Source organism: Anarhichas minor, unplaced genomic scaffold (genome assembly GCF_050575085.1).
Source record: "Anarhichas minor isolate MPS153535 unplaced genomic scaffold, ASM5057508v1 ptg000080l, whole genome shotgun sequence".
In the NCBI taxonomy this organism is placed as follows: Eukaryota; Metazoa; Chordata; class Actinopteri; order Perciformes; family Anarhichadidae; genus Anarhichas; species Anarhichas minor.
This window is the reverse complement of record NW_027466526.1, coordinates 10,375-29,482: the sequence shown is the minus strand read 5'-3', so window position 1 is coordinate 29,482 and position 19,108 is coordinate 10,375. Positions and strand designations below refer to the sequence as shown.

The following is a 19,108-nucleotide window of genomic DNA, read 5'->3' as shown; positions in this document are numbered from 1 at the left end:
ACTTATTTGGAATAAAAAACAGTGGCCGGTGATGTCTTGATCCTTTGTTGTTTTTCTTCTTGTACATTGTGTTCATAAATGTAGAAATTAATTCTTTGTATGTATTAATTTGTTATTACATGTAATCAATTCAATGCTACTTTCATCATTATTCAAAAAAAGGAAATTATGCAAAACAATGGAACATTTTCCCTGAGCTGGAAAAATAAAACACACAAACAAATGACATGTTTGCTCATTGTCAGTGTTGATAGGTTATTTGTTCCATTTTGTCATGGATCAATAAGATCCACTAAGTCATTCTGCTGGTGTTGGACATTTATTTGTGCAAATATTAATATTGATTAAAATAATTTGACAGGCTTTAAAATCTCTGTATTGTCTTTCTTTGCAACTTTTGACTTGCACTGCAACAATACAGCCACCAGATTGCAAATACAATGCTACAGTACAGTCTCTCTCTTCCTCTCTCTCACACACACACACACACACACACACACACACACACACAGAGGAGGAGTGGTTTTTACGAAGTCAGAAGGAAGAAGTCTAAGTTACAAACAACTTTTTATACATTTCCAAAAACATGTTCACACATAACAAGGCATCCTATAATATAATCACATCACTGGTGATCAAACCATGTATCACCTGCTTGTCACCTGTGTGTGCTTTAAATATGATGGCACCATCTTGTGATTGAAATAAGAAATACAACAAGTTGTATCCAAACTAAATAGTAAAAGTTGAACTTAACATATGAGGATTTATCTCAAGTCTCAAATCTTTGTGGACTCACACATGAAGAAACTTCACTGAAACCAGCCAGAAAAAAAGGTGACACGTTAATGCAGGTGATACATGTGATGCCTTGATTACCAGTGATGAGATGATCCTATAGTACGCCTTGTTATAAGGCTTTATGTTACCCGGCAACAAGAGAGCCGATGACATTGCTGCTCTTCTCATCCGATTTCTGGAGGACCACGATTGTCTGGACAAATAGAACAGCGTTTGGTAAGTGAAACTGCTTTTGTTTTCTTTACATCTGCAGTGTGTTAATTTTGCCTATCGTGTCGTTTATGGATAGTGTTCCCTGATGTAAATAATATTTGAATGGCCCTTGCTCTTTAGTGTGAGCGTTGCTGGATTGTTTTGTCACGTTTTGTTGTAAATATATGTGACTGGTTCTTGTGAGTTCGCTCTTGTCATTGTGGTAATTACATAGATTTTGACCATATGCATTGTCCGTTAATTACGAAGCATACCGTCCTGCGTGGGTTTAGGGTCCGGACAATTGAATCTGTTTGGGCTGTTTTCTTTTACAAACAAGAATGATGGTCTGGAGAAATGGGGATTGTGTGGCGATTGCTTAGCCCTGTTTGAATCAGTTGGGAACAGCTGCCTAAACGCTGCGGGGAGAATGTGGCGTGAGTTTGTGCGTGTTGTTTTCCTTACTAAGCTAGTTTAGCATAGCCTCGCAGAACATACGTGCCTCAGCTGTGTTTTGTTTTGCTTCCGGGGTCAGGCGCTGACCCGGAAACTAAACAGACAGACAGACCGGTGTCTCCACCGAAATCTTTATATTTACTTCTGCATTTTCCAAATGCACTAGTATTATTGTTCGGTTTATAAGCCTCGTACCGAACGGTTTAATACGAATACGTGATGTTACACACCTAGAAACAAATAACCGTAGCTGTGGCGCCATCCTGAGGTTATTAGGTGGTAAGACGGCACATACATTATAATGTGTTATGATTGTGCTTATAAAGCATTAAAGACATGAATTTCATATATGAAAGACATTTATTATTTTACAGTGATAAACGTAAGCATTTTTAACCAATAAATAATTTGTATCAACTCATTTATCAGAAAGTAAAAATAAAGTAAAAATATCTGCTGGTAAACTGAAGTAAAAACATAAAAAAAACTGACTATGATCTCTAATATGAACGTGTCTGTTTATGTTAACTCTTGTGGACACAAACGACTGATCTGATGACTGCAGAGAATGATGGACATTTATTGAGCAACAGTGAAAAGGTTTACACGTGCACAGTAACAGAGCGAGCTAACTGGCCGTCTCTGCATCTTTCAGACTTCCACTAATCTGGCGGTGGTGGAACTGAGACAGGGAGGGGCGCTCTCAGTTTGGGAGAGGAGCAGCAGGAGTCGGTGGCGAATGTGCAGGATGTGGAGGAGGACAAAGCATCTCTGGTACACAGCTCTGGTAGAAGGGATCGTCCTCATCGGCTCTCTATCAGCTCCTTGTGGATCTGGATGTGAAGTCCAACAGGGTCTGGAGGAAACCACAAAGAACATGTGTTGTATTGAAATAACACGCATCACCAACCCTCCATTAAAAAAAATCAGATGAGCTGAAGAAGCACAGCTGCACACTGAGACACTACCAAATATCTCACACTGCTGAACATCTGGCTGATCAACTCTACCTTGAGTTGAGGAGGAAGAAGAGCGCTCTCTGGTCCATGAAGTTCAGCATCACAGTCAGTCAATGTGTGGAAATAGCTGTGAGGAGAAGAAGGATGTAAACAGAAAGGCAGCTTTACTTCTTCAGCCCAGACATGTTATTATGACACAGCTATGTTTCTGTTTGTTATCTGAGAGGTGATATTTACGAGTGTGTCTCTGGTCCTTGCTGTTCCTCTATGGTCTTCACATGGCAATAGGAGAGGAGGCAGCAGTGCAGGTTGATGGAGGAGGCTTCAGGTGGAGCTAGAGTCATCTGGTAGCGTCTTCAGGTGGAGGCCGAGGTTGATGGCTGCAGGTGAAGGTTCAGGCGGCAGGTGTCTGCGAGGATCTGCAGGTGGAGGCAGCAGCAGTGATGGTTGTTGGTAGAGCCTGTAATTGGAGAAAACAGATGGATATTCAATTCAATTCAATTAATTGTTGTATAGCCCAAAATCACAAATTACAAATTTGCCTCAGAGGGCTTTACAATATGTACACATTTGACATCCTCTTGTCCCGGAACCCTCACATCGGAACAGGAAAAACTCTCCCAAAAAAAACCTTTAACGGGGTAAAAAAAGGAAGAGGCCTGTGGGAGAGCAACAGAGGAGGGATCCCTCTCCCATGATGGACATAAGTGCAATAGATGTCATAACAGAATTACAACACATTCAATGAAATTACAACACATTGATTATATCAGATAATAGGCAGACAGCTAAAGGAAAAGCCTAAATTCGGCAAATTCAAAAGTAATGTCGCAAAGCCACACAGCTCTCAGAGTACAAGTCCAAAGAGCTCCCAGTGTTACAGATGTGGTGGTATGCCCCACCCTGAAAACGAGTGCCCTGCTAAGGATGCAGAGTGCCGTTCCTGTGGGAATAAAAGGTCACTACCAGCGTGTGTGCCTTGCTGGTAAAGCCGTGCTTGGTCTTGAGGAAGAGGAGGAGAGTTTCTTTCTCAGCTCTGTGACATCTGATGCTGATCCATGGACTGTTGATATAGACGTTAAGGACAAAACTTTCACTTTCAAACTTGACACCGGAGCGGATGTCACTGTTTTAAAACAGTCTGTTTTAAGAGCATTCTTTCCAATGCACAGCAGACTGTGCTCCAGAAGGCAGAGAAGCCTTTACTTGGTCCAGGACGGATTCCTCTAGATGTGTTGGGGTTCACTAGACTGCTGCTGAGGATAGGAGCCAAGCAAACCATGGCAAAGGTCTATGTGGTCAAAAACCTGCGCATGCCATTGTTGCCAGCCATAGTGGCCCTTACTCATTCGTGTTGACAGCATAGACATGGCGACCCTAAAGTCAAGCTACCCCAGGCTATGCAGTGGCCTAGGGGAGGTACAACGTTATGAGATAGAAAGTCGAAATTATCAGATAGAAAGTCAAAGTTATGAGACAGAAAGTTATGAGATAAAAAGTTAAAGATGGATAGAAAGTCTCGAACTTGAAGGATAACAGAATCTATAACTGTAGGATGGTCTTAAAATGCTAAACATTATTAGCCTTGCAGTTCTCTCCTGAACGCTTGGTCACTTGAAAAGAAGGATTTCACATCCTGCTTCGCTCTTCACGTCGTGCTAGCTTTCTCTGGAGTACAGTGTCTTCTAGTGGCTTTAGTGGCAACATCATTGTTCCCACTAGGTCAGTCACTTATAAAACTATTGCTGGAATAAACAAGTGTGCTCACTTTATAACATATTGGCTGTGCATGAAAACAAAATGCATAACAATGTGACAACACATTGGTGGGCATCACACTCACAACATGTTATCTTTGTGCTAATCATCATATGGGCCTTGACAGGTTGCACACTCCAGTCTGACCCATTAAAGTGCTCACTATTCCCACTCCAACGACAGCGATGCCAACAAACAATCCTGCTTTCAGTATACCTTTGGCACAGCGAAACCACTGTGTGGTCCGAGTCTCAGCAGCTGGAGCCGGCAAGAGGCTCTCTTCAGACTTGACATCATTGTCATGCTTAGACCACTTTAGCTCCTGCTCAAGGTTATTAATTTGGGCCGACTTAACATCATTGTCATCCTTAGCTCCCTGCTTAGCTCACTTTAGCTCCTGCTCAAGGTTATTAATTTGGGCCGACTTAACATCATTGTCATCCTTAGCTCCCTGCTGAGCTCTCTTTAGCTGCTGCACAAGGTCATTGATTTGGGCCGACTTGACATCATTGTCATTCTTAGCTCCCTGCTTAGCTCACTTTAGCTCCTGCTCAAGGTTATTAATTTGGGCCGACTTAACATCATTGTCATCCTTAGCTCCCTGCTTAGCTCTCTTTAGCTGCTGCTCAAGGTCATTGATTTTGGCCGACTTGACATCATTGTCATCAGCTTCCTGCCTAGCTGTATTTAGCTGCTGCGAAAGGCCATAGATTTGGGCCGACTTGACACTATTGTCATGCCTACCCACCTTTAGCTCCTGCTCAAGGACATTGATTTTGGCCGACTTGACATCATTGTCACGCTTAGACCACTTTAGCTCCTGTTCAAGGTCATTGATTTGGGCCGACTTGACATCATTGTCATCCTTAGCTCCCTTTAGCTCCGGTTCAAGGCCATTGATTTGGGCCGACTTGACATCATTGTCATGTTTAGACCACTTTAGAAACTGCCCACGTTTATTCATTTGGGCCGACTTGACATTATTGTCAAGCCTAGCTCCCTGCTGAGCTCTCTTTAGCTGCTGCACAAGCTCATTGATTTGGGCCGACTTGACATCATTGTCAACCTTAGCTCTCTTTAGCTGCTGCACAAGCTCATTGATTTTGACCGACTTGACATCATTGTCATCCTCAGCTCCCTGCTTAGCTGTCTTTAGCTGCTGCACAAGGCCATTGATTTTGACCGACTCGACATCATTGTCAACCTTAGCTCTCTTTAGCTGCTGCTCAAGGCCATTGATTTTGGCCGACTTGACATCATTGTCAACCTTAGCTCTCTTTAGCTGCTGCTCAAGGTCATTGATTTTGGCCGACTTGACATCATTGTCATCCTTAGCTCCCTGCTTAGCCCTCTTTAGCTGCTGCACAAGGCCATTGATTTTGACCGACTTGACATCATTGTCAACCTTAGCTCCCTGCTTAGCTCTCTTTAGCTGCTGCTGAAGGTCATTGATTTTGGCCGACTTGACATAATTGTCATCCTTAGCTCCCTGCTTAGCTCTCTTTAGCTGCTGCTCAAGGTCATTGATTTTGGCCGACTTGACATCATTGTCATCCTTAGCTCCCTGCTTAGCTCTCTTTAGCTGCTGCTCAAGGTCATTGATTTTGGCCGACTTGACATTATTGTCATCCTTAGCTCCCTGCTTAGCTCTTTTTAGCTGCTGCGCAAGGTCATTGATTTGGGCCGACTTAACATCATTGTCATCCTTAGCTACCTTTAGCTGCTGCGCAAGGTCATTGATTTGGGCCGACTTAACATCATTGTCATCCTCAGCTACCTTTAGCTGCTGCTCAAGGTTATTAATTCGGACCTGCTGATTCAACATTTGACGCTCCCTAAATTGATTAATTTGTGCCGGATTCATATTTATTTATTCAAATAAGGAAGGAATAAATAGCTGTACTGTGTGTCTTGAAAGTTCTCAATAACTGTGGACAAAGTCTGGGGTAGGTAGGCTTTATAGTTTCTTTGCCTTTGATCTGGACAAATGATTGTGCCTTTCATCTCTTTGTGACGTCATGCCGTTCTAGAGTCTGTTTTGCCTTTCATCTTGAGAATCTTGAGTCATTCTATGCGCCAGCTGTGGCCATTCGGAGACCGGGCGGCCGCTGGCAGACCCGCTGCGGGATGTTTTCCATGCTAAATCCCTTGTGTAGACTAAATTACTATCGCCGGTGATGAGTGATTTATTTATTCATGCTGTGCGTCAGATCGCATTCCTGTAAATTGTGCGATGATATCGTTAGCCAACATGCGTCTTCTGCAACGTCCTTATTCTCTGATTATAGCTTATCCTCTTCACTTGATTCTAGCCGAGGTTTCTAGACCGTCTGGTCCATACATTAGAGCAGAGGTAGCCAACACGGTGCCCGCGGGCACCCTGTCGCCCGCAGGGACCAAGTGAGTCGCCCGCAAGACATGTTCTAAAAATAGCACTAGTCATTATGGAGCTCCGTCTAAAATTGTAGTTGTTGTTCTTTTTTTAATCAAAAACGCTTGCAGAGAGTTAAGAGTTGGGTACCCGGAGGCGCACGGCGGACAGCCGGGACGAGGCTGGCGGACCACACTAGGTTTTCAGGTTCTGAATGGCGGGCGCATCCCGTTGGTGCCAGACGCGAGCTGCGAGCGCACCCCGTCGTCAGGTCCGTAAATCCTCGGAACAGGCCGCGGGGCAACAACTCAGGGGTGGCGGGGGTAGAGGCGAGGCAACACAATCCGACCGAAAAGGCCCAGACTAGAGGTTTGAACGCGGGTAGCCCTTCGTACTACTCAGTACTACTCAGTACCCTTGAAGTAGCTCTCAGTTTCAAAAAGGTTGGTGACCCCTGCATTAGAGGGAGAAGGAGGCGAACTGTTGCTGCGCCTGCACGACTTCATTCGTACACTCACTCTTTCTGTTGTATTGAGGACAAACCGATAAGCCAGAGATGGACTTGCTGCTGCAGGACTAGGGGAAAAACGTCTTGCATTCCGAGGTAAGTCAGGCATCATGATGGACAGACGTATTTTTCTTGAATCAAGTTACCTTTCAAAAACATTAAACGTTATTATATTTCAAGTTAGATCGATTGTTTGTATTATTATCTTCTATTTTCAGGTAGTCGTACTGATCCAGATGACTTTAGAGAATTTATTTTAGAGGCATATCCAAAACTCAGACAAGGGGGAGGATTTGAGTTGCTCAAAATCTCTGGAACAACACGAAGTCGCCAAATGGTGTGTTACATCATTTATTCCAATAAATTGTTGCTCTCTACATATCAACTCATCCAGTATTAATTGGAATAATTTAAAAACTATTTTTAGATTGGAAAATTCTTTCAAATCCCAGTGAAGCAGCAAAGAGATTCAAAGAAGACATTTTAAGCCAGCATGCAACTAGAAAATCATTATATCTTACCATGGATCTTGGAGACAGTGCAGAGGACAGTCCTTTCTTTTTATAAGATGGCTAATGTTGAGTGGGCTTGCCCCTTGACATGCACACTCGAGGGTAAATTGGTTACACACGCAAAACTAAAGGTAAAAAATTATCATCTATTCATTTAACTGATGTCTGTACTGTGTATTTTGCTTTTTCAGGAGATCCAGCAATTGGTGATGACGTGACTCGCCATTTCTTTGCAAGCAGTGAATATTCACTTTGGCTGACGGCTGGTTGTCAGCTATCAGGCTCTGTGTTTGGTTTGTAGAAAATACCTAAAACCTTAAAAAAACAAACAAATGTGACGCAGCTGCTGTGGCCCTGTAGGTTTCTACAGGATCACCCAAAGTATTCAGTGGCTGATTGATATTTCCTTACTAATTCTGTATGAAAGTTTGAATGTCTATGTCCTTTACATTCTGCACTATCAATGTTCTTTCACTTTTCTCTTTTAATTGAAGTACCAGGAGGAACTCTTCTTTTTGAGGGGGAACAAGATCATCTGATTCCCTCCACTTGGCATTACCTTTTGGAGAGTGACTTCTTTGTTGCTGCTGGCCGAATGCTTGGTCATTCATTCCTCCATAATGGGCCATGCCTTGGAGGACTCAGCCCAGCTATCCTGCATGTGCTCTTTGGTGGATCCCCAGAAGAAGCCATAATAGATATTAAGGACTGTGCTGACCTTGACATCCGTGAAACAATCAAAGTGGTAAAATACATTTTTCCAGTAAGATTTGAATGATAAAAATTCGGGGCAAGGACAATAAAAGTAATACCTGATGTCAGCAATTTTTCTCAGATATTTATAATGCCACAATCACATAATTTACTAATTTAAACCAGCAGGGGGTGCTGAAGCAATATTAAAACCATAAACGTAAGTCCATTTCTTTAAAACATGTGATTATAGTGACGGATGTCATCATGTGAAATGTGTTTTTAGAGCAAACACAGTTTTAACAGGTTCCCAACATGCTGTTTAAAAGGGATACAAAATGACATTATTTGGGATGTGGTTTGAGACCAGTGGGTGTCAACCACGTGAGATTCTGGAGGCTCTTTCCACTTCACAACTTACTCTGGTAAGATTAAAGTCAACAAAGCTCTCAACTGGCTCATTGATTCATTAACAATGGCTGATAACTTGCCCTCTAAATTGCTGTAACATATGTAAATCTCTCTGAAACTCATTTATATCTGTTTTTTATCCTCCATTTCTGTCAATTCCTCACATTCCATCTTACCTCTCCTTATCTCTCCGTTACCATTCTTGCCAATTATATCCACATCTTCACCTCTGCTCCCGGTTTCCTCTCCTCCTACCAGGCAGACCACCTGGTGCGGCGAGGTCGCCCCTTGGTGCAGCAGGAGTCTGTGGATCTGGACGTCCCGGAGGAAAAGATTCCTAAAAGAGCATCGACCGAGATACTGGAGGCTGAGAGGCTGGAGGATCTAGAGACATGCATGGTAGGCGTGGGTGGAACCGTGTGTTTTAACTGTCCGTGATTTATTTCATGTATTATTATCTAGGCACCTCGTGTTTTTCATGCGACTCAAATTACATTTATTAATTAAATGTTCGATTTAGTTGTATGACGCAAACTACAACCTAATACCACCCTCTACTGGAAAAAAATAGACCTTGGCTACTCTACATTTGCCAAAGACAATTGAGGATAGAATTTACTATTAATTTAAAGAATTGTCTCGATGTTCAGTAAATATCAGAACAGAACTTTTTGCAAAATGCTAAAAACCTGTTTTGCTTTTATAGTTGGCATTTCAGGTTGGTTCATTTGTACTCTATGAGGGCAGATATGTGTGTGTGTGGAGACGTACCTGAGTCTTATTGTTTCCTCATCACCTACCACTCTTTCAAATGTAGTCAACCCTTGGAACGGTTGCTTTTCACCACGTTTGTTTTGTTGATTTTTGTGTTGATGTAATAATGTGTGTGAGTTGGGATGTACAGTAAATGCAGGCTGCAGTCAACAGGAAGCTGCATGTTCTTCGGTCTCTGGTCCTGTCTGTTTCTCTGGTGTCTTGCCCCTCTTTTCATCTTATATCCCTCTCTGTCCTATTCACCTCTACTTTTACAAGAACACCAGCTATCTTTCTTTTGTCTTCACTAGGCTTTACTATGTGTTGTCTTTCTTCCTCTTCAATCTTCTTTTCCTCTGTTCTTCCTTCTCTTTCCACCTTTGCTCCATGGAGATTTTGTGCTGCACCAGTGTAAGTAATTCTCGACTGTCCCTCTAAACTCTCTTTTCAATTCACTTTCTGCTCACGCTGCTCTTTTCCTTTTCTGTCTGTCGTTGCTGCGCCGGCTTGCTTCACATTTCTCTGTGCTACAACACAAAGAGCCTCACGTATTTTAATATTTAATCCTGGTGATGTATTTTAAAGATGGTGTAGAAAAGCTACACTACGAGTATCGTAGGACGCATTTATCTATTACTTCCTCACTCACTCTCCAAATTATTTAACATAGTTGAATACTGATATTTGAAAATTAACTTTTTTGTTATGCATCCAGCCACATTGCACTGTTTCTCTCCACTCAATGCACTATGTGCGTCATCACCACCTTGTAAATGTGGATCACAGCACAATATAATATGCAACATCATAATAAGTACCGTCTAAAAAAACATAATAAGTAACTCTATAATTTGTTAATAATTACATGATGATGTCTGGTCTTAGTACAAACTATGAAATCTAGTGTAGTTAAAATAAGATGTGGACAGAATCCCAAATAGCCACAGAGTTAGCTGATCAATTTCATGATGTTTGACAGTACTAAAAGCTCTACTGGTCTTGAGTGATAGAAATGACTTGGACAATTTGTTAACAATTACCAGAAATTTTATTTGATTCTGTGCGCCTCTTTCAGATGACTCCAAAATCCAAGAGGAAGAGCATCCACAGCAGAATGCTTCGGCCAGTGTCTCGTGCCTTTGGTAAGCAGTATATTATATTTTTTTTATTTATATGTCGTGACATTTAGCTGTATTAGAATCAAATAGTACATTATCTTTCTGCTTGATAATATAAAAAGCGGATGGATCAGGGTGGCTGGTTTTAATCATTCTGCCTTTGGTCTTTCAAATAATTCCTCAATCTTGTGCTACCTGATGACACGTGGAAGGAAGTACTCTTGAATATTCAATGTGTATCTACAATGAACCTTCTAATGACCGTCTAATCCACAGAGATGGCGTTTGACCTGGACAAGGCCCTGGAAGACGTCCCTATCCATGTGGACGAAGCATCAACTTCATCTCAAACTCCACCTACTCCATCTCAGGTCCTGCCAAAACTGGAGCACCGACCGCCAGGAGGGATGGTGGAGCTGCCGTCCGAGGAGGAAAAAAAGCTGCAGCACTTCACCAAACTGCGACCACGAAGGAACAAGAAAAAGCACTCCAGCAAAATACCTGTGAGTAAAGCTCAGCTGCTTTGTATGGATTTTTAAAGTTCATTTCCAGACATGGTACCAGATCCTTCAACTTCCTCTTTCAGCAAATCAACAGTGCTCCATCTCAGGATGGGGAGCAGAACGGCCTAATGGGAAGGGTGGACGAGGGTGTGGACGAGTTCTTCTCCACAAAAGTCACCAGGATGGACTCCAAGTGAGGATCATGCTTCATTTAGAGTTTTGTCATGAAGGACTGTCTGAATATGTATTCCAGTATAGATGTATTCAACTATACTTGCTTCTAATATTTATATTTTACTATTATGTATTAATTATTTAATACTTTTTTGTCTCTCGTTCTGTCTCCTCTCAGACGTTCCAAGAGTTCAGAATCTCATGATGGAGAGAAGAAGAAGAGTAAAGGAGGATTCCTCAACCTCATCAAACGTTCCACCAAATCCGAAAAAGCAGATAAATTGGACAAATCAGAAAAAAATCAGACGACCCCCCCCCCCCCCCCCCCCAGTTTCGGGTAAGTCAGAGAAAAACCAGGCGACCAATCCAGCTTCAGGTACATCCTCAGCCACTGTAGCCTCGACGGCGGCTTCCATCCCTGAGGAGCCCTCTTCACCAAAGGCCAGCACCTGAGCCAAAGTCCAGGTACAGATGAATATTTTCTTGTTATAGAACAACAGATTTCACAGTACCTCTGAATGTACCAGTCGGCCCCTGATACCCTAATAATTCCTGTCCCTCCTGCAGAGACGCCTCCAGCCGCTCCCAGCACACAGACTACAGCAGCAGCTCAGACCGCTCGGAGGAGCTGAGGACGCCAGACTCCATGGACGAGCCCTGGGAGTGTTCGGACGGCAGGGGCAGCCCTCAGGGAGGCCGGCGGTACCAAGGGTTGCAAATGATGGGCAGCGGCCTCCTCGCAGAGATGAAGGCCAAGCAGGAGAGGAGAGCACACAAGGTGAGGCGGTGTGATTTCAAAAAGCAAAAGATACAAGAATAAGGGAAAAGTAAGGTACTGATGGGAGACGCCACCATGTGGCAAATGTCTTGTGCCTGATTTTAATTTCATAGGACAAGATGAATATGCCCCCCATAATCAAACACAGAATATCCTTATCCTGCAACATCTGTTTTGGGTCGTAACTTGCAAGGCAGTTACAAAGTGAGGTTGTAGTTGCAAAATGTAGTTGATAAAAAAACTCAACTCAAGGTTGAATTACCTGCTTCTTTTGGAGCTGTCTTCAACATGGAAGAGATGATAGTGGTGCTCTTCCTTTCACTTTTGCAAACCATCGCAAAAACAAACACGGCACAAAAGAAAGTCAACAAGAAAGAGAGTGACACTAATAAACTGCAATAAAAAGGAGAAACCCTACTGTAATATGATCAAATTAAGTTAATGAAAGAATTCAAGCTCAGTTTTGCAAGAGATTCAAAAGTGATTATCTTTGAACTCAAGTTAAGCCTTCCACCTGTAGAAAAAAAGGGGTGTTTTAGTAATGCTCCATTTATTTATTTAATAATAAAAAAATGAAATAGTCTATTTTAAGCCAATTCTGTAAAATGAATGTCAAAATAACATGACAGTAAAAGATAAACTTCAAAAGTAAAGTGGTATGGCAGTGAGATATAGAGGGATGCTTCTTTAAATATTTTAGTTTTGGGGACAAAGTGCTCTAAGTGTTCAGTGCTGAAGACAAGCGAGAAAAGTGTGTGTGTGTGTGTGTGTGTGTGTGTGTGTGTGTGTGTGTGTGTGTGTGTGTGTGTGTGTGTGTGTGTGTGTGTGTGTGTGTGTGTGTGTGTGTGTGTGTGTGTGTGTGTGTGTGTGTGTGTGTGTGTGTGTGTGTGTGTGTGTGTGTGTGTGTGTGTGTGTGTGTGTGTGTGTGTGTATACAGGTGTAATGGAGAGACCTATTCAGGAGACTACTTAATACAGAGCTTGGGTGTGTGGGCATTTTCTAACACAAAGGCGCCACCTCCTGTTTGAATGTTGCTTTGCTTTACACGTACAGTCAACAATAAAAGCTTGAAACTCCAAATATACTGTATATAAAACTGACTGCAAAGTGTAAAATATACCAGACTCAAAAAGATGGTCACTACTGGGACTGAAATTCAGCCCAGGACTTTGAGAAGGAGAGGGCTTTTTTTAATGCAAGGGATTTTTTGGGGGGGGGGGGCATTATTGCAGAGTAAAGATAATCTGATGATACTAAAGACCTTCAAGAGACTTTAAGATGTCTTGCTGACACTTGCCTGTTCAGTTTGTATAATCACTTCACCACTGCACTGAATCAAAACAAGAACGTTCTACACTCGTGCATATCGTAATACAATATTTTGTCCTTGTGTCTCCTCTAGTCTTCCAGCCCCGACAGACCTGACAGCAATGCAACAGGTGAGAGTTTTTTTCTGTTGAGATAAACATAGGAAGAAAACAAAACTTTTAACTCAACAGTTAGTGACTCAAGCAGACCTGCAGCTGGTTTTAGTGGATTATTAGTGGATCACGTTCCTGTTTTAGTGTCTGGTTTCATACCCATATGGTACATGAAAATCATTGTGTGCATGATTTTAATTTATTTTTATGCATGTGCCAGCAGCCAAGCCCCAGCCCATCGTCTCAGAAAGCCGCTCTCCCAGTGGCTCAATTAATAAATCAGATCCTCCGACTGGTTCTCCAGAGAAGACCCCTCCTCGTGGCGAGACGAAGCCTGACAAGGCACCTCCTCGTGGCGAGACGAAGCCTGACAAGGCCTCTCGTCTCAGGGCTACGTCCTCCTCGAGTTCTCCTGGGGGGCCAGTAAGTCCCAAACCACCGGTGCCACAGGGAGCGAAGCCTGCCCTGGCTGCCCGACCCTCCATCCCACATAAGCCAAGGACCAGCAGCACCAGCAGGAGCATAGGTACAAGCATTGGATCTGATTACCACACTGTTTATGTCCACATTACTGAGAGGATTGTTGCTGCAGTGGTTCAGTTGTTAATCTTCCTGTCAGATTGTTTGACGGATGAGACCATATTTGTTATAAGCTGATAATATGTTTTTCCTGACAGATGAGAGCTCAGATTCCCCAAACAGTGGTGGCGTGTCTCCTAAAGCCACAGTTCTTCCTCCAACGCTGAAGAGGACGGTGTCAGAGAAAGACAAAGAGGGCCAGAACAGTCTGCAGTCAGGAGGCTCTACGAACAAAACCACTCAGGATGGTGGGTCACAAAATCTGTCTGTCAAAATCTCTGAGTATCTTTTTTTTTTCTCCTTCACCTGAAACCTGTCCTTTGGCCAGAGCAGATTTCCCCTTGAATCTAGAGGAATTATCTAGGGCCTAGACAGACTGATAGATGTTTGATGTCACTGTCAGGTTGTGACAGCAGTATTATGTAACAGGCAGCCCGGCAACTTGGTGATTTATGACTGTCTATGCTCCTTTCCCTCTGATGTTTTTATACATTATGTCCTCTCCTTTGGTCTCCCTTTCTTCTCTCTGCTCTTCCTCCCTTCATTTTCTTTACTCAACGTTATCAGTGACGCCCTCTGGGCCCTGTCAGAGGCACACACATCTGATTCATGTTGATGAGCTTAATTCCTGCTCTTAAGCAAAGGACAACTTCTTTTGAAAGCACTGGCTGCTTAGTTTTTTGTTTTTTTTGTATCATCAATAGAACTTTAATAAAATCAGCGTTTTAACCATATGCATATTGAATAATTCCAGAGACTTAAAAGCTAGAGGATGTAGTTTCTGTTTGCTCAGTGCAGAAAGTGCAATGTCAAAACATCTGCGCCATCAGATGGATTCTTGGACAACAACACATTTTTTAACCAGAAAAAAACCTTTGCTCCTACTTATTAGAGATTTAATGATGCTGGAACAATAAATGTAGGACATGAAAGCATTCAGGGCTTTATAAGAAACGTTTAAAAAAAAAAAGACTTGCACATTGTCCTCCCTTGTCTGAAAGCACTGTACATATATGACCATATGCGTCAGATGCAGATCATTACAGAGTCAATCGAGAGCCATTAGGTGGCGGTATACACAAGGGAATGTTTAGTTCCTTTTGCATGTTGAAGAAGACGATCAAGAATAGTGAAGTGGCAGTGTGGAGCAGAATCCCTTTTAAGTACTCTATCCCAGCATGCTTTGGGCAGAGAGTAGGGAAATATTCTTAAACGATTATCAGTCAATCGAAGGGATAACAATCTGTATATCCTTAATAAAGGTTTACAACTTGTGCTGTATATCTAAGAATCCATTGTTTCTGCTACAGTTGTAATCGTGCACTCCTTTGCACATTTACTAAGACGTTTTTGGCAGCAGATTGCTCGCAAAGATAAGGGTGAATTGTTGCGCTTTACATCACTTATTGCTGTAAAGCCTCGGTTATCCTCCAAAACGGACACTAAGAGCTGCGTATGCGTAGTTGTTCTGTCTGTGCTCGATGCCTGCGTTCTACACATGCACAGAAGACTGCTCCACTACCTCTTGTAACGTACAACAACGTACGATGCGGTCGTCACCCTCTGATGAAGAAACTGTAGCAGTATACGTAATATCAGATATATTTAAACAAAATGTGTAGTTTCAACAATTTCCCTCTCTTCCTCACCTTTCTTTTCTCTTCCCCTATCTTCCCCTTATTCTAAGCATTGTCAACACTTGCTGTCATTTTCATCTTCTCCCTCTCTTGTTTTTTAGTGAGGGCGGGGTTTGTGTCGGACTCTGTTCAGCGACCCAGCCGTCTCCGTACCAACTCTGAGGATCATGGCTCCTTCAAGACCAAGGACCAATCTCCAAACCCAGACAAGGACAAGGCAGCGGGCAAAAAGTCCTCAGACTCTGGGGAGGAGGCAGACAAAGACTTTATTTTAATATGAGTAAGAGAAATTCACAGCAAAAACCTGTTGACAAGTCTCACATGTTTTCCTTTTAGAAAAGCAACTAAAGGAGGACTATAATCAATAATCATTAATTGATATGTTTTCATTTATATTAGCGGTTGTACCTGTAGGTTTTGTCTGACCGCAAAGTACAAATCCTCTTTGGTTTGCAGGAAGACCTGCTGTAGTGTCATGCAATACACCGTTTCAAATTCAAGTTTGGTTGTCTATGACAAGATAAAACTAATGATATTAACACTTGGGGTAATATCCTCTGTAATCTTTTTTTAGTCACAACTTGTCACCTAGTAAACCAAACTGTGCTAAGTCTCCTAAGAGCTTCCTCCTCACAGACGGCCTTTTCTCCTTTTTTCATTCCTACTCTCTGCCGTCAGGTGAAAATCTCATGTCTCTCAAAAAATAACCTTTTCAGGGTTTGAGGAAACGGTTCCTGAAGTTTTCAAGCATCTTCAGCCAATGACTACTGAATCTTGAATGACGTTTGTAAACCACAAAAAAAAAAGATGCTTCCAGGAACCAGCAGACTTTTTGTGCAAAAGACAGAGAGAGAGAGAGAGACTGTGAAAATATGAGTGGACATTAAAAAAAAATTCTCTTTCCTTGTCTAATAGCTCTTCTCCCAGGGACCAAACACATGTAACAATAATATCAGGATCACTGTACTGTACTTGATCTCAAACATACAACCAGACCAGGACCCAATGGCATTCGTTTCCTTCTATATATTTGTATAGATTTTTCTATATGCTATTATCAGTATGTGCAAGTTACTTTTCTCCGGACTTCAGAGGTGACTGAATCCATTATGCAATTCATCTTTTTTTTTTTCAGGAAAATACAGGTTCAGCTGAGAATCTCAGCCCACCATAAATCAGAAATACACATTTGATGTAGCTTATCTAACAGCAAAACCACAAGTCCCTTAGAGGAGACTACATCAAACATCCCGTCTGAACTCTTGTTTGTCTCTGTGTGGGAGAGTTGGAGTAACCATATGAAGTGTTGCTTTGAGAGGACTGTGGTGCACTATAACATCACTGATCACCAATCCATACGGCTTCAGCACTGTTAACTAACACTGTTCTGTGTTTAGACACTGTGAGAAAAAAAAAAAAAAACATTTACTGTATCATGATACCTTTAAACTGCGGATGTCTTTTTTCTGCTGTTTGTGGGGGAAAGGAGTATGTGTCTGTCATTAAAGAGCAATACAGAGGCCCATCATAAACATGTCTGTGGTGCTTTATGGTAAAGAAAAAGAAAACAGCATTATGTCTAGCTGGAACTTGTCAAAACAAATGAGAATATAGATCATTGCTAAACTCTGTCACACATACTCTGAATTGCTCTTAAAGACAGATTAATTCCTCACTTCTGGTAGCACTACCTGGTGTGCCGATGGTCCAATGAAAGCTTACTCAAAAACAGGATGTTATAATGTTATGTATGTAATGTTGTGTATAATAATCTGCTTGAAGGTAACATGGAAACCACTGACATTTGCTTTCAATTTCAGAAGCTATTTTGTCTTATCTTTGTGTGAAAGCGGCACACTGAGGGAACTCCAGCCTTCAAACACTTCAGACTTGACCTTCAGGGATTTCAAATTCAGTTCACTTTCAATTTATTCTGTCCAAAGACAAGTTTTGAACTTTAAATGATAAGGAGTTGGCATTTGTTAGAAAACGATTGAGAAAACAGTGCCTGAAGGAAAAGTGCACAGAGGGTAGCTGGATTTTGACCACAGGGACCTGTAGGCTAGTCTGTATGTAGCGTTTTCAGGACCTGAACGCTACACAACAACAACGACGACGACGACACACATTGGTCTCAGGCCTCATCTTTGTCTTTTAACAGCGAGAAATGCCCTTTTCACACTGCTACACAGTCAGCATACAGATTCTAAAATCATGTTCAAAATCATTCATCTGATTAATTGGTTACGGTTAAAAAAATTCAGATTGTGTGTCAACTAATACCTCTACAGATTGTACCCTTAGCGTTGGATTTTTTGCTTTGAATTATAAACATGCAGTTTCACTAATATTAGAAAAAGCGGTTGGGACAGACATTTAGCCTTTGCATTAAATTATACTGCATTCATCTCATATTGGGGTTACTATAATTACCAGTTAACTTACAAATACCATCGACATCCAAGTTGTAATAATAACTCTGAAAAATTGTTCTGAAAGTTTTCCTTAAAAAACAAACAAACATGGACGCCTCACGTCAGTCAAGGGAAATAACCCAAATTGAAAGGATAGAATGCTATATTGTCAAAGCATATTGTTTAAACCCTTATCCAATCAACTTTGCAGTCATACAAAGGGATGACAGAAACACTTGTCGCACGTCATAAACATGATAATCTGTCTCATTTCTGTTGAATAAATACCTGAATGTGAGATCCAACTAATGCTTCATTATATCAATGATATATATCATTATATCTAGTTGTTGTGTGCCAAACTGTGCTCCAACATTAAACATTAAATGTACACCAGACCTCACTCTTTATGCCCAGTGTGAAAAGGGCACAACTTGTATTTTGTTGTACCATGCAAGAGTTATTTTAGTCACAGCCAAAAGTCTTACTGGTGCACCTTTTCCTGTGACGTCTATGGATGTCTCTTTGAAGGATTATGATGAGATTTTGGTTTTTTTGTCACTAATCATGGCTCGGAAATAACACTGTTCCTTCTGTATGTAGTTAATCTAGTGTCTGATGTCAACAACTGCTTTGATTTACAGTCAAAGTCCCAAAACTGAAACATTACTTTTAGTTTGAAATATGCCATATCCTGATGGAAGGAAATCATATGGACACCTCCTCTCTCTGTTTTTGTTTTCTGTTTCGTATTTCAGAAGCAGCTGGCTGTGTTTCTGTCAAGTTGTGTGAAAGACTGTTGGTGCACGGAGTGGAGAAAGTGAAGATAACCAGTAACACTGAGTCTTGACTCCTGAGTCTACATGTGTGAGACTGCATGATGTGGCTGTGAGTTGTACTGTATGTATATATGTGCTTTCATACATGTAGGAGTGTACGTGTGTAGATATGAATGTGTAATATACGCACATGTAATATACACACTGTGACACATACACACGCCTATGTGAACTCAGCAAAACCTACGTTGTTTTGGTACTAAGTACACTACTATACTAGGGGTTTGTTTT

At 41.8% G+C, this 19,108-nt stretch overlaps 1 protein-coding gene across 10 annotated transcripts; it reads left to right on the top strand.

The window, feature by feature from the left end:
• The first annotated feature begins 801 nt into the window (after window positions 1-801).
• On the top strand, window positions 802-18,343 carry LOC142938106 (F-actin-uncapping protein LRRC16A-like). 10 transcript variants are annotated; one of them, XR_012949490.1, is made up of 11 exons: window positions 1,138-1,728; window positions 2,105-7,141; window positions 7,264-7,659; window positions 7,749-7,850; window positions 8,052-8,302; window positions 8,920-9,060; window positions 10,490-10,556; window positions 10,809-11,035; window positions 11,119-11,228; window positions 11,388-11,674; window positions 11,777-11,915. XR_012949490.1 is itself a non-coding variant. In XM_076081318.1 (6 exons), the coding sequence occupies exons 2-6, from the start codon at window positions 11,856-11,858 to the stop codon at window positions 15,902-15,904; spliced, it is 801 nt and encodes a 266-aa protein (XP_075937433.1). In that variant the 5' UTR covers window positions 11,533-11,674; window positions 11,777-11,855; the 3' UTR covers window positions 15,905-18,343. The 10 variants fall into 10 exon arrangements, 2 of the variants coding, with proteins under 2 accessions (XP_075937433.1, XP_075937432.1); XR_012949491.1 differs by having other exon boundaries at window positions 2,105-7,382; window positions 7,473-7,659; XR_012949489.1 differs by lacking the exon at window positions 1,138-1,728 and adding an exon at window positions 830-1,017 and having other exon boundaries at window positions 2,105-7,659.
• The last annotated feature ends 765 nt before the right edge of the window (window positions 18,344-19,108 follow it).

Bases quoted from the DNA above. Each gene is read 5' to 3' on its own strand.
- LOC142938106 (XM_076081317.1), top strand. From the start codon at position 11,856: ATGGACGAGCCCTGGGAGTGTTCGGACGGCAGGGGCAGCCCTCAGGGA. The intron at 13,427-13,628 runs GTGAGAGTTTTT...TGCATGTGCCAG, and splicing joins ACCTGACAGCAATGCAACAG to CAGCCAAGCCCCAGCCCATC. The intron at 14,236-15,725 runs GTGGGTCACAAA...CTTGTTTTTTAG, and splicing joins GAACAAAACCACTCAGGATG to TGAGGGCGGGGTTTGTGTCG.